The sequence below is a fragment of the Anas acuta genome, chromosome 1, assembly GCF_963932015.1.
Source record: "Anas acuta chromosome 1, bAnaAcu1.1, whole genome shotgun sequence".
NCBI classification, from domain to species: Eukaryota; Metazoa; Chordata; class Aves; order Anseriformes; family Anatidae; genus Anas; species Anas acuta.
In genome coordinates, this window is record NC_088979.1 from 177,798,277 (window position 1) to 177,811,645 (window position 13,369).

A 13,369-nucleotide genomic window follows, 5' to 3' on the forward strand; every position below is an offset into this window, starting at 1 on the left:
AGAAAACTAAAACAGAAAAAAATAGTGTTTCATATTTTAAATTCAGATTTACATGAGGTCTAATACTCAAATGCCAATTTGAGCTAGTGCAAAGCAGCAATTAAGCCTCATATTCCCTCTCCACTACAGAGTCCATCCCATGGCAGAAAACCACTAGACTTGGGCAAGAATCATTTACAGTATATAGACTTCTTTCTCTAAAGGGCAATGTGCAGCATTACTGGAAAAAATTGCTTCTCTGCATTTCTTGACTCCATTTCTGGAGTTAAATCTGCATGCCTCTAATTTCATTTTGGTATCCTACTCTTTGTCTCTCTGTGCTCTTTGGAGCTGGATTTCCTTGGAATAGAAAGGATTGGTTGCCCTGTTATGACCTTGTGTCTAAGGCTTTTTTTTATATATAAATGTTTTGAGTTCCCTTTCACATCCATCCCTGATTCTGCCATTATGGTCTAGAAGAGCACACCTGAAAGTGTGATGCTATGATCTAGCAATGGAAGACTATATCGCAATACATATGCACAAAGCCTATAACCTGGTTCCTGAAAAAAATCAGTAACATTTTAGAATGATATGTATTTTAAAGGAAAAGAATAAAACAATTATTTTAGATTTGCTGTGCTGGGATGTCAGTACTATGCCAATGAACTTTGCCTATCTGTGGTATCTCATTAACAGTGACCACATCTGGATTTATCTTTTTACAGTAATCACAGTTTTTGGTTTTTAGAGTACAGTGTGTACTCTAAAACAGAGTGCAGTGTGTTGCACGATATTTTTAATATGTTATTTCAATGAGTCACACTTTTTTTTTTTTTTTTAATACTAGATTCCCTTATCTTGTTTTATCTGATCTTGGTTGGGGTTATCTCACACTATCATCAATTGCAATATGGCAACATAAGCTGGAGTTTCTCTTCCATTGATTTAGTTGTTTTAAACTGTATGTAGGCATCTACATAGTTGAACCTTGGCAGGCTGAGCTCATCCCATCATCTTTTTGAAGAAGATAAACTAAACACCATGAAGGTTACCAAGTGTATTTCATAGATAAGGTTCAAAAAACACCACGCCTAAAAAAAAAAAAAAAAAAAGGAAAAAAAAGGATAGTATCTGTTCGATATGTATTACCCAATGAAAGGTTTTGAAGGGAGGGTGTGGTTGGCTAACTTATTGCTCCTCCCACTCTTCTGTGCTGTGCTTCCAGTTTCAGAGGGAAAAATACAAGCTTGTCCGTTGGGTATGAGTCATAACCTCTCTTCTGCTACTGACTCACTTTCGAGTTTGAGGTAAGTCCTTCTACCTTAAGTCTCAATTGCTCTGCCCCCTGGGCAGTGAGGAGAGAAGGAGCTGTTGTATGCTGGAGCTATGGAAAGTTATGCAATGTTTTCTTAGATGAGAAGCATAGGTATTGATATCCATATTATTATTATGCAATACAATAACAAGTTTGCGTACCCCAAATGGAATTTTTACTTGGCTTCTTCCAAACATAGCACATATTTTTTCCATTTTATCATTAAAAGGTTTAAAGAAATATTATGTTGTACCAAAGAACATCTCAGCTTACTGAAATACTTAAAAATGATTGTATTTTTCAGAGAAAAGTACATAACATGTCTTATTAGTTGCATCACACTTCTTTCACACCAGTGGTAACCAATAATAAAGCTATACAGTGATGGCTGTTGAAATCAGGTGATGCCCCAAAGTGTGTGGTGTCGTATATGAAATGGCTCCTATTCAGGTATTTACACTCTATACTGGTTGTTTTGCAAGCATTGCTGGGAAATATTAAACTTTAAGAAATGAAGTTTTACTTTTAATACCTAAGCACATTGCTTAGCACTTGTATCAAAATAAATATCCATTAGTTCTTTTCTATTATGTTAGGACATAGGTAGTTTTATAACTTGGCTGTTTCTAAGTCCTAGTTTCAGCTTCCCAGAAGATAACTGTTTGCACACCATGATGGGACATACCAGTAGAGCATATTTACTCAACCATAATAAAAATTTGGTTTCTAAGTTTTAAGGAAATTACAGAGTAAACATGAACACACTTTATTAGAGAGGTGTGCAAAGTTGTGGTAGCATGAGCAAGGTCAAGCACTTAGCATATGGACGCTAGTGTGTACATGAGCAGTAATGGCAATGTTGCATGGTGTGGGCAAGAACAGAGACTGACAATCAAATCAAGTCCTGTAATGGGGAAGAAATGTATTTCTTATCTAGAAAAACCACAGGTAGGTCAGGTCGCTTGGCAGGTGCTGGTGGAGGAAGTGGTTTGCTCTCTAGGGTATTACTTTTGAAAAACACTTCTATCCTTCACTTTCGTTTGAATAATTTTGTACACACACTTTAGAGTCCTTTTAATGTACACATCCATATGTTGGCAGGGGAGGTACACTAGGGCATTGGGTTGGGCTGGAACTGGTCTCTGAGAAAGGTGGAAAGTGCAGGCCTGCAGCGTTTCACGTGCCCGGCTACCCAGATTCCAAGGCACAACTGGTTGAAGGCAAACAACCACCACAGCGGCCCAATTAATTCTGCGCCAGCTGTTGCCCCACGAGCAGTGCCTCTGCCAAAGGCTACAGCTGCAAACCCTGTCCAGGCATGAAAGCCTGCCTTTCAAGGGTGGTGTGTTTTTATTTTTATTTTATTTTTTCCCTTTTTCCCTCGTTCTGCCTGACGGGTTTCAGCCTCCTCGGGGACTTTCCGTGGCCGGAGGCCCGGCTGGGGGCGGGGGGCAGCAATGCTCTCCCGCAGCCCCAGCCCAGCCCAGCCCAGCCCAGCCCGCGGGCCCGGCGCTGGCGGGCGGCAGGACCTGCACCACCGCCGCCAGCCGCAGCGGGATGTTTCATCGTCCGGAAATGATGGAAAAGGACTGACTGCGGCCGCGGGGGGACAGCGGGGGCGAGTGCGGGTGTGTGCGAGCACGCCTCCGCCCCGGGGACTGCGGGGGGTCGGGGGGACGTTTTGGGGGGAAGACGCCCCCCCCCCCCCCCCCCCAACCCTGCGGGCCGGGAGAGGGGAGCCGAGGAGCCTGCGGGCGGCCGGGGCGCTGAGATTAGGGCCGGGCACCGCGGAGGAGCAGGAGAAGAGGCGGAGAGAGGGAGCTCAGAGCCGCCGGGGGGCTCCGCAGCCGCCGCCCCGGGACCCCCCCGGGCCGCCCCCGGCTCCCCGGTGCCCGCCGAGTCGCTGCCGCTCAGATTTGCCGTCCCTCCTCCTCTCCTCCTCCTGCTCGGTCCCTCGTCCCCGAGCCGCGAGTTTTTTTGTTTTTTTTTTTTAACGTGTGAAATAGATTAACGAGTGCTTTCATTCGCTTGTTCCTTCAGGGTCGCGTGTTAGTTTTGTTGGAGGGGGGCGCAGGCTCTGCGTGACTCGGTGAGAAAGCTGGCAGATGTCCCAAGTGGGAGAACCTCTTCCTCCAGGGCCTGAAGGGCCAGAGCAAGCTCCGACTGAAAGCAGCGCTTTGATCTCTCTCCCTCGAGGTAAGTTGCTTTAAAGTTTCTCTCTAATTGTTGCGCCTTTTATTTGAATGATACATTTGCTGATTTGTTTTGTGGGTTTTAACCCCTCTCTTCTTTCCCCTCCCCCCTGGCCTCCCCTAGTTGGTCTAACTCTGTAACACTTTCACTTCCACGCCTTTATTGTTTTAACTAGAAATTCCTATGTAGAAAACGTGTAAAGGAAGAACAAGAAGAAAAAAGATGCACTGATGTCAGCACCGCGTTTCACTCCTTGAAAAACTGCAGTCATACAGAGAGGCAGATGCTGCTCCTTAAAAACTGCCTTCTTGTTCCTCAGCCTTGGTGTTTGTGTTTAAGAGCTCTTCTCCGCAAAGCTTCTCTCTTTCCATGTCTTGCAATACACTGAGAAAGGTAGATCCTGGAGCAGGAGTGTTGTTCAGGTTGGAGGTCACTTCCCTGTTTTTCTTAGGCCACTCATTGATGTTACACCTAAAACCTGTTTCTGAGAGTATTAACTTGTTTTATATTTGCTGTTCTAATGTTTTTTTTTTTTTTTTTTTTTAAAGTACATTCATTCATCATAGCAATAAATTCTTTAAATGATGTGCAGTTATGTGAAATTTGCAATTACACAAGATATCTTTATATTCTGATCACCTTCATGTACAGAAGTTTGACAAAGGTATACTGTAGGTTACCCTCAAAAAGGGTAGTGTGTTTGCCTACTGAGTTCTGGTCTGTGAAGATGAGACTTTTTTTAATTATTATTTTTTGCATTTAGAGCTACATCTTTGCTTTTCACAATTCTGAGAGCAGTTTTAAAAGTCCCTGAAGAACAGACAAATAAGATTGTTCAAAGACTGTAACTTTATATCTATGTGGTTAACTGTTAGCAGATACTGAGAGCATAGTTGTGCAATTGTGGATTAAAGATGCAGTCTCTGCTTTTGTAACTTGGAAAATCAATAACTATGTGAAATCAAAGTTGAAGACTTGTTTGAGAAACCAGAAAGTATCTGTAGCAAAGTTTTTAAAAAATAAAAAATAAATTGGCAAGGAGACACATAAAATTGGCTTATACTTCTCTAATTGTTTTTTTTTTTTTTTTTTCAGAAGTTCTGAGAATGACTCAGAACTTCTAAACAGTAAAACAAAATAATAAAAAAGATTAGATACAGAAGATAAGCATGCAGAACTGAGCTGTTAAAATCATGTTTTTGCCAGAAAAAATCAGTATCTGTGATACATGTTTATTTTCAATCTGTTGATTTTGTCTGCCATGTGATCAAGTGGACACACTGGTTAAATTTTATGCGTAGGCCATACATCAAAGTTATTGAAGTTGTAAGCCAGTGAGCTAACTAGCCTGGAAAGCAGTCTTATTCTTACAGTCCCACTTTGAATTACGTTTTTACTCTGAAATAAAGTCATATGTAAGATTTTTCAATACCCACCTTTCTGTTTTATGAAAAGTAAGGAAGGGAACGCTGGTCTTCTCACAGACAAGCTCTGTGCAGAAGGTCTGAATGACACAATTACAGCACACAGCTGTCAAGGTGAAGGATTTTGGAGTTACTTTTTCAGGGATCATTAAGGTACAAACAAGTATAACGTGTTGATTCAAGATTGCTCACTTGCCACACCTTTCAAGGCACGTGATCAATTTTAAAGCATATGCATAGTTCGCAGAAAGACTTTTTTGAATTCTAGTGAACTTAGATTTAAGGATAACTGTGGATATTTGATGCTTTTTTCTAGCATAAGTCTGTTGGGGAAATGGGGGTGGAAAGAGGAAGAGGTGAGTTCATAACATTTCCAGTCTATATTCCAGCATTTCTGTTGTCAGCTTTGCAGTGTGTAGTTACAGGGTAAGGTAGTCCAGATATTCCAGGGCTAAAGATATAAGATAATATGTCTGGGACTTTCAAAACCCTCCAACCCTCTCTATACCATCCCACAGGACATCCAAAAGTACACCAACTTCTGTAGAATTTGGAGATAAGTGTAACAGCTGTGATTGAAATTCACATTACCTCTGGAAGTAGGTTAGAAGTATTTGGAAAAATATGTAGTAAGTTGAAATAACTATTAATTTACTTAGACTCATTTTTTAATATATAATTGATGACTCTCTGTCTTTACAATAGATACTTTAAATCTGTGTCCACCTAGGAATAAAGTTCCCTCAGTCAAAAAAAAAAAAAAGGCTTATACTGTATGTATAGCAAAGTATTAAACACATTCTGGTGAAAAATAATTTTGATTGTTAATGACATACTTTAATATGCTTTGCATATTTTATAACTGATACAGATACTTTACATTATGAGAACAGTCTTTTGTTCTCTCTGGTAGTTCTTTGAGGTATCATCAAAAAATCCAGATCTTCAAAGTGCTCCTTTTGCTTGCCATCATAAACATTCAGATGATGAAACCTAATTGTTTCTCTTTCATAAAAGGAAAAGTAAATTCAACTGAATTATGAATATTCAACTAATAGCTATCCTACAATCTAAGGAAAACAAACAAACAAACAAAAACAAAACAGAAGAAATAAAACTTCAGGCAGATGGGGGGATTTACATAAGTTCTGGAGATGATAAAACTGGGTTGAGAAGTACTTTGGCCTAAAGATGTGTCATGCTCTGGCTTCTGCAACTCAGAAGAATTTTCTTACATTGCTTTAACCAATATTCTCTCAACATCCCTGCTCTCACTGTGATTCTTTGCTTCGTTTTTGAATTAATGCATAAATAACTATTTGTCAGATTATTGGATTTTGCCCTTCCACAATTAGTGTGCTGAGAGAGAGTTGATTTAATCAGTGTCTTCTTTTGTAGCAACTCATTTCAGTCTTTAGACTATTATCTGTGCAGAGTCTGCTGCTGAGAGAGGAAGAAAGATTTAACCTAATTTCTGCAAATGTCCCACTTTTTGCCACATCCTTCCAAAAGCCTAAGTCTAGTTGTGGACTGTTGTTCGAGATCCTGCTCATACTGTCTCTGCTTTCCTGAGCTCCTTGGAATCAAATTATGACTACTTCTACCTGTGTGCCATGCAATATAATCAGAGTGAATAGTGTCATGTCTATACTCCTGTAATTTGACTGTGGTCAAGTATTTTCTGCAGTGGCACGTACCGAAATAATTCAATGTCCCTAAACAAGGAATGTGACAATTTGTGACCATCAGCCTCTCTGCTTTAAGGAAAATATTTTGCAAGTTAGAGGTCATGTCAGGATTATTACTCGGGCAGTAATTCCAAGCAATATGGGTAGACTTTTTCCATTAAATCCTCTGCATTTGAATAAACCAAAGAATGCAAGAGAGAAGTTCAACAAACATGGAACTATATTTAGAGAATCAGACAACATTTAGAAAATGTTGGACTGCCATCTATAAATATATCTTTTGGTGGAGTGGATAGTGAAGTCTAGTAGAAATAGGGGTCAAATTCTGTAAGTGGCCACTCTTCCCGGTGCAAATCATATCACTGTTGCTGGATGGAGATACAATCTACTTTGGTGTCTGAAGAAACCATACACATTAGTTCATTCAGAACTTCCATTCATAAAAGCACTCAACACGTGCTCCTCTTCAACAGCATGTTTCAACCCCCTTAATATTTGTGTGCTTTACTGTTCTCATGACAAGGAGTGCTACAGCACTAGATGAGACATGGATGACAGAAGACTCACAGTGGGAATGTCTGGAAATTCTTGAGGCAACAGCTATTACTATCACCATAATTGTTGCACTTTGCTAGCAGTGCCTCAGTGTTATGAGTAATGGATTTTTATTTTAACGGTTAACCCATACACTCAAATTGCTCAAATGTACCAAATTCTTGCTCTATTTGTGCTTCCGCTTTCAATCTGACTAGAGTTTAGTGTTAATTTGTTTTATAGTTTTCTGTCAGCACTAAATTGAACGTTACTGACTAGAATGCCTGAAACTTTCACAAATGTCTAACTCGAGCTAGTCATAATAATAGACTTCTTCTTTCAGTTTCATGTGCATGCAGTTCCAGTAAAGTGATTCATGTCCACATGAGTGTGATAGACTTGTATTTCACAGAGGTGACTGTAAAGATCTTGCATCAAATTTGAAATATTTTCGTTCCATCTCATAGGCTAGTTTTACATCACAATCATTCTTCTCAAATTCCATTCCAGACCTTCAGAAGTTAGATTTCTCTTTGCTTTAAACACTTTTTTTTTTTTTCCTAATAAGCAGCATCCAGCAATTGAGTATGTCTATGGTAATATTTTCATTTGGATCAGCAATGAAGTTTTGAAATGAACCTCCTGTTCACCCCTGCTTTATTTTACTTTCTGGAGTGATTCTGGGGAGTGACCTGGACTAGATTCATTTTGAACAAAATAATCTGGAAGATGCACTGCAGGAATGTGCTGGATGCACTCCAGCCAGAAAAGAGCCCTCAGTCTTTGAGACTGGAGTGTTAGTCCAAAGTATTATCCAAGTATCTGGGATAATAAGTGTCCTTTAAATCAAATTGTTCACTGTACAGGTCCACCATTACTATAGTGTGCTACTTGGTAATAAAGACAGCCACTGCGCTCAGTATCACTCACCATTTACCTGAAACTTAAGTTTTGTACATTTGAAACATCATCGGATGAATTACATAAATTTCTAACCAACCACATGACAAGTAGTATGATTATTTATGAAAATACGTTTTCACTTATGGATTTTGGACTTTGTGTTTTTAATAGTGCAGGGTATCTATTTGCATGTTCATATTTATTTTTAATTTATCATGACAGAACGTTGGCAAAGGCTGTCAAACTTGAAGTATATCCATAGTTGTTCTATGGTTTGTACCTGGAAAATTCTGTGGAAGAGCTTTCCAAGTTCAGTTGAATTGCTTTAATTTTAAGAGATTGTTTCTTCAGTAGTGCTTTTGGGGCCAATGAAAGTTGTAATGAGACATTTAAATGAAAGGCACTGAAATGAAATAAAAGCAAGTTAGTTTATTTTTTAAAAAATCAAACATCTAAACGGAGGCATCTAACTCCATTGGAGGACTTTGGACTTGATAATTTGTGGATTATCAATATAAACGTTGCACTTAGATTGTAGAACCAGTCATTAATGAAATGTGATGATTTCAGGCAAACCATGAACTGGAATAGGCTTTCTGTTCCACAAATAGCACAGTTGAACTTGTTATGAGAAATGCATAAAAGTCTTAGGCAGCTCATGAAGTAACTACTGGGGGTTATTGCTAATAGTTGCATTATGCAACCTGGTATTATCACTGTTCCATTGTATTACTGTTGTGAAAGGCAGGGAATGGTATCCTCAGTGGTTTCTTGCCACCTAGGATATTAATGAACAAAGAAGTGTTAAAATACAGCATTTGCTGTATGCGCTTCAATTTCTTTCAACTGCTGCATGCTTGAGACAAAGAAATGTTTTGTTAATGCTCCTTCTGGAAACATTCTGAAACTTTTTTTTTCCTCATAGACCTACCTTTCCTCTCTCTCTCACTCTCTCTCTTTCTCTCAATCAATCAATCAATCAATCAATCAATCAATCAATCAATATCTCTTTGCTTTGAAAGACAAAATTCCATTTGGGATGGCTTATGATCTTTGCACAATGTGTCTTTAAATCTACATCTGCTTGTTCAGAGATAACTAAGGCCTTTGGAGGATTCACGTTTACATCCCCACAGCTGTGTCAAATTTAGGTGCCTAAGTAAGCTTTGCCCCATGCTTCCACTGTTCCTCTGTCCTTAAATAGTGAAAGAGTCAAACTGTTCCTGTCTCCACATTTTTTGTGGTGGTCAGCCGTGCCAGTCCATTTTGCTGGTTTTTGTCTCCTTGATGAGACAGGTTTCATCATCATGCACTCAGGTTTCCAGAAAGCTTTCCCAGCAGCTGCTTTTGCTTTACTTGCTACTTGGTGCTGTATACCACATTGTTGGTGAACAGAAAATGAATGTCATAGCAACAAAGCCTTTTACTGTTACAGTCATGGGATTTTTAACTCTTGTCCACAGTGCCAATATGCAAAATCTGAATCTGTTTCTCAGGTCCAGTTTGTCATGTTGCTGGTCTAGCACTTTCATTGTTCAAATTTTTGGAAGAGATGACTGAGTCAGTGTATGGCTTTATGTCATCTAAAGAATAGAAATCAGCTGCCCTTGACAGGATGAAGATGCCCAACCCACTTAATATATAGGTGCTTGTTCTCATCTTTTTGCATGTTGATGGGTCGGACATTACGCAGTTCTTGATGTAGTAAAGCATGATACTATGCTTGCTATCTTGGTCTTGCAGCAGCCATTGAGACCCCTTTCTTAGTAAACTCAAGAGACATAAGGGCGTGTGTGGATACAGCTAGAGTGTGAATGTACAAATGGACAAGCACTTGAAGAAGAAAAGACAATTGTTTGTCAAAGACTTGAGTTCTCTGAGATGTGTCCTCCAAATGCACATCCTTTACCCATCTTTTTTATCTCTTCTATCAGTTTTGCATATTAATTAAACCAAAACAGGAGTTAACAATATTGCAGTAGTTTTCAGCTATGAAAACAAGGATTTATTCTATGAAATATATGTACTACAGTTTAATTCCAAAAATAAATTTAAAAATATTGTGGTATAATAAATTAATGTTCTATAAAAGTGATTTTATATATACTTTAATAATTCCAAGTAACAAAAAAGTAGGAGTTCACTTTGTTCACTTATTTCAAGAAATGATCATTTTGATATATGAATAAAATTTTTAATTTTTAACTTAACAGTTGTCTATAATATAGATATGATCTAGGATGTTAACCATCTCAATTCTATACTTTGTGTGCATGTTTTATCTCTTCCTTATTTAAACCTTAAATTTGTATTATTCTCTACGCAAGTAGAATTTTTGCCCATGCTTAACTTCAGGATAAATCACAGTGTGATCTGTCTGAGTATCACTGCCACAGGGTTTTGGCTAGAAGCCTAGGGACTACTATTCCTTTAGGAGAGCACAACCATCCAGGTTGCTGATCTGGGCCCTGAACACGAGTAGTACCAAGTACACAAGTAAGAAGACTACATTGCTTTTGTGACATGACCTGGAGTAACTTGCAATGGTTTTGAAGAGATTGGGTTTCTGCCTCAATACAGCCAGACTCAGAACATAATGATACTTTTCCTTCCATTATTTGATCTGCTAAGCAGAGCATCTGGTTTTCTTCTTGGCTTTCAGTTGTGGACGTTAGTCACTTGAGAGTGGAAGAGTGTACTAGAGGAAGCAGCAGCTAACATACCAAAGAAATATCACAAAAATTTCCTAAGGCTAAGCTTAATTAAAGCAGAGAAGTGTTACTAATTTATTTGAAAACACAGTGGAAAAATGACATGCCTGGTTATGGCCAGATCCAGCCATCAGTATTTGTAGTTGCTGTAGGTTTTATTAACCCTATTTGCCACAAGCATCGCACTTCAGAGGAGGTTAAGGTCTTTGTGTGGATTTTTATTGGCTTCATGAATGAATTTATTTTATGAAAGGTAATGCATAACTATTTTTATGCACTAAAAATAATGGCATCAACAAAATACAGACTCGAGTGTTCTTGAGGCTGTTTTCATGTGTAATCAGTTGTTGATATGTTATCACCATATTTCTATAATAATAATAATAACAAAAGAAATTCTATGATCCCATTAATCGGGAATCCATAGTTTGTTTATTTTCAATGCTCTGCTGTATTATTTTTTTAGTAGTGTGGCTATAAAAAAAAAATCTTAAACATAACTGAACACTTTTTCTAAAGGCCCATTTTGCTAAGTCTGGCTGGGATGGAGTTAGGTTTCTTCGTAGAAGCCTCTGTGGTTCTGTTTTTTGGATTCATCACTAAAACAACATTGATAACAAACCAGTGTTTTAGCTATTGCTGAACAAAGCTTACACAGCATGTCACACAGGGAGAAGGTTGGGTGTGGGCAAGAGGCTGGGAGAGGACACATCTGGGACACCTGAGCTGAGCTGACCAAAGGGTATATTATTCCATTCCATGTAACCTCATGCTCAGCAACAGCAACTGAGGGGAGGATGTTTCTGGGGAGGTATCCATTACTTGGAGACTGGCAGGCCATCATTCTACTTGTGGGAGGCGGTGAGCGATTGCCTTTGTATCACTTACTTATTTCTGACTTTTTTTTTTTCACATATTAAAAGTGTATTTTGACCCATGAGTTTCCTCATTTTTGCTCTTTCTATTCTCTCCCCACTGGGGAGAAAAGGTGTTTGCTTCTGGTCAGGGTCAACCCACCACACTGTTATAGTAGCATCTGCTGGGAGAAAAATTTCTCTGGTGGGTGATTAGAACTGCAAATTAAGCAAATACATGCTTAATGTCTCTGCTGCAAGTTTCTATTATGAACATTCTTGGGGAAGACTTTATATAAATGCAGTAAATCAAAGAACAGCTACTCAATTCATGTAAATTCCTGCAAATTTCCTATCAAAATTGGTATTCAATTGCAACACTGCTGTTGCTTCTTAATAGCACCTCTTACTTCTTTCTTGTTAACTGTTAATATTGTTTACATGGTTTTGACTGGCTGTTCATTATATCCAGCTAGAACAATAAAAGTAAACATGAAAAATGCACATGCAAGCTGTAAAGAATATGTATATACCAAACAGAAAACAAGCAGAGGAATGAAAATTGAATTCCTATAAATAATGATGATTTCATTGCATTCAGCACTTCTTCAAATTTATTAGATAAAAATGTAATTTAGAGTGCCAAGGGCCTTGTAATATTAATACTAATCTTTCCTTACAGTTCATTTGTTGTTTACAACATGAAATAGTAGTGCTCTGCAAAGTTGTATCATATACAAGAAAAATGTATACAGCAGCTCTTCAGTTTTGCACTACCACTGCAGGGTAGATATTGCTGTAATCTTAGTGTTGTTACTTCAGTAAAGTAATTTAAGAGCCAAATGTCTTAAAATAGCTCATTTGAGCTTACTCTGTATGAAAAGCGGATTGTATAGTGCTTGCAGTTCTTTTACACTAGCTCTCTCCAGGACGCTACTTATTTTCATTCAGCCTATTTCAGAGCACTTTTCAAACACTTTTGAGACACATTTGAACCTAATGCCTAACTGCAGAAGCAAAATCATCATACTTCAATACAGTCATATTTGTGTCTGATAGATATTTGGGATAAATAACTTGTGACTAAAGTCTGTCAAAGGGCTTGGGAAAAAAAGATAATCCTCCAGTATTCTGTTTGTTTGCTGTTTTTTGGTTTTGGACACGATGAGAATCTAGGTGAGATTAAGTCATACAGGGCGAAGTGCAAAATTCATTGAAGTCAATAGCTATCTTTCCAATCACTTAAGTAACTCTACACCAATCACAGTGAAACTGTTCATCTCAGGATGAGCTTGAAGAAATATTGACAAGTTGTTGAGGAAACAGTGGTGTGAGGGAGTGCAGAGAGATAAGTACCATATAGGTAGCTGGGTCAGATGTTTCAGAGGTGGAAATTAATAGAAGGGGAGCAGCAGTGCTTGAAGGCACATGCTACTATACATACAATATGGCATATATTATTTTGAGTGATGTTCAATGGCTCAGTTTAATAGGGTGGATAACAAAGGCAGAAAGTTAGGATTTAAATTCAAACTGCTGTTGGTTACATAAAGAAACTAACCTTTAAAATGTCGCTGTAGCACTAAGCAATTTCTCTATGTCAGAAGACTGAAACTGATGCTTTAGTAGAGGATATGAAATCACTACGTTGTGATAAGTAGTTTATAAATATGTTATAGGTTAAAAAAAAAAAGAGAGAGCTAACAGACTTTTCAGCAGTTGCTCATTTACTTTAGTTTTACTGTAAATATTAGATATTATAAAT

At 38.3% G+C, this 13,369-nt stretch overlaps 1 protein-coding gene across 3 annotated transcripts in view; it reads left to right on the forward strand.

Annotated features, from left to right (window-relative positions):
• Positions 1 to 1,153: 1,153 nt before the first annotated feature.
• Positions 1,154 to 13,369, forward strand: part of MDFIC (MyoD family inhibitor domain containing) — a 50,637-nt gene continuing 38,421 nt past the window's right edge. For 2 of the 3 annotated variants that reach the window (XM_068669522.1, XM_068669524.1), the window contains exons 1-2: positions 1,154 to 1,289; positions 3,338 to 3,493. In XM_068669522.1, the coding sequence (XP_068525623.1) occupies positions 3,403 to 3,493 (91 nt within the window). In that variant the 5' untranslated portion in view covers positions 1,154 to 1,289; positions 3,338 to 3,402. Of the gene's footprint in view, positions 1,290 to 2,765; positions 2,926 to 3,337; positions 3,494 to 13,369 lie in introns of those variants that run through there. The other variant, XM_068669523.1, reaches the window with a different exon arrangement.